At 48.4% G+C, this 1,567-nt stretch overlaps 1 protein-coding gene across 1 annotated transcript; it reads right to left on the bottom strand.

Moving 5' to 3' along the window:
• Positions 1-438: 438 nt before the first annotated feature.
• Positions 439-1,352, bottom strand: LOC122687015 (ferritin heavy chain-like). Its single transcript, XM_043892436.1, has one exon. The coding sequence runs from the start codon at positions 1,144-1,146 to the stop codon at positions 601-603; it is 546 nt and encodes a 181-aa protein (XP_043748371.1). The 5' UTR covers positions 1,147-1,352; the 3' UTR covers positions 439-600.
• Positions 1,353-1,567: the final 215 nt, after the last annotated feature.

Genomic DNA, 1,567 nt, shown 5'->3' with positions numbered 1-1,567 from the left:
CTTTAAGAAAACTACATCTTGTTTTACATGATAACTGCACCAATTTACATTCCCACCAGCAATGCACAATGGTTTCCTTTTCTCCATACCCTAACCACTCTGAAATACTTACAAATTTTCTGCCAGTCTCTAGTCAGTTTCACAACCCAAGAATGTCTTTCTGAAGCACCTCGAGCCCTCGCTTTCAAATGAAAACATCGAGAAAGGTAGTTCTATTTCTCAGTTTCTGTGGGAATGGAGGAGCCTAACTTAGATTTATGCCAATTAGGAAACACAGACCCTAATTACAGAGAAAAAGCATTTGAAAACTCAGGGATAATTCACTGTGCTCAGTAAATCCCAACTATCAACTTGCCCCCACTGTTGTCCTGCCTTCCACTAATTTTCCACTACACACCACAGAGTTTATTTTTTTATTTTTTATTTTTTTTTGGGGGGTGGGTACCAAATTACTTTATTTGAAGGAATGGTACTAAAGAAAGAACTTAAGTAGATGTTTTGTTACAACTTATAGAAAAGGTGAAGGTAACCCAAATATGCAAGCACTGCCTTGGGGACCAGAGGAGTCACCCCTGTGGCTGTGGGAAGCCAGCCTGAGGCTTAGCGCTCAATGTGTCCCAGGGTGTGCTTGTCAAAGAGGTACTCTGCCATGCCAGATCCAGGGGCCCCCATCTTGCGCAGGTTGGTTATGTGGTCACCCAATTCTTTGATGGCTTCCACCTGCTCATTCAGGTAATGAAGCTCAATGAAATCACACAGATGGGGATCATTTTTTTCAGTGGCCAGTTTGTGCAGTTCCAGTAGTGATTGATTCACACTTCTTTCCAAGCACAGCGCACACTCCATTGCATTCAGCCCATTCTCCCAGTCATCACGGCCTGGTTTCTTGATATCCTGAAGGAAGATTCGGCCGCCTCGCTGGTTCTGCAGCTTCATTAGTCTCTCAGCATGTTCCCTCTCCTCATGAGATTGGTGAAGAAAGTACTTGGCAAAGTTCTTCAAAGCCACATCATCGCGGTCCAAATAGTACGACATGGACAGGTACCCATAGGAGGCGTAGAGCTCCAGGTGGATCTGGCGGTTGATGGCGGCCTCCGAGTCCTGGTGGTGGTTCTGGCGCTCCTGCGAGGGGGATGCGCTCGTCATGGCGGGCGGATGAGAAGGGGCGGTGGCGGCGACGGCGACGGCTGCGCTGCGCTGGAGCGGCGGTGAGGATTGGGCCGGTCGGAGGGTGCTGTCAAGTGGGGACGAGGGCTGGCTCTGAGTAGCCTGCCGGGGCTGGGGGGCACGAGCAGCCGGGTTCCGTTCAAGCACTGTTGAAGCAGGAAACCGCGGTGACTCTCCGCGAAGACTGCCCACCACAGAGTTTAAACATCCCCCTGCCTTGTCTTCAACACAATTGAGGCCAAGCTCTCTCCACAATTGCAATAACCTTAAATAAAGTCTATCTTGCTCATTGAACTTTGTTTGATACAATTTGTTTTGGACAAGAAGTTTACCAGAAGCTGCCACATGAAATTTGCACCTGATTGACCAGACCTTTGTTCCAAGGCCACTTGGGAATGTA

The sequence above is a fragment of the Cervus elaphus genome, chromosome 30 (genome assembly GCF_910594005.1).
Source record: "Cervus elaphus chromosome 30, mCerEla1.1, whole genome shotgun sequence".
In the NCBI taxonomy this organism is placed as follows: domain Eukaryota; kingdom Metazoa; phylum Chordata; class Mammalia; order Artiodactyla; family Cervidae; genus Cervus; species Cervus elaphus.
Note: the sequence above shows the minus strand (reverse complement) of the source record. Positions and strands in the feature narration are given on the sequence as shown.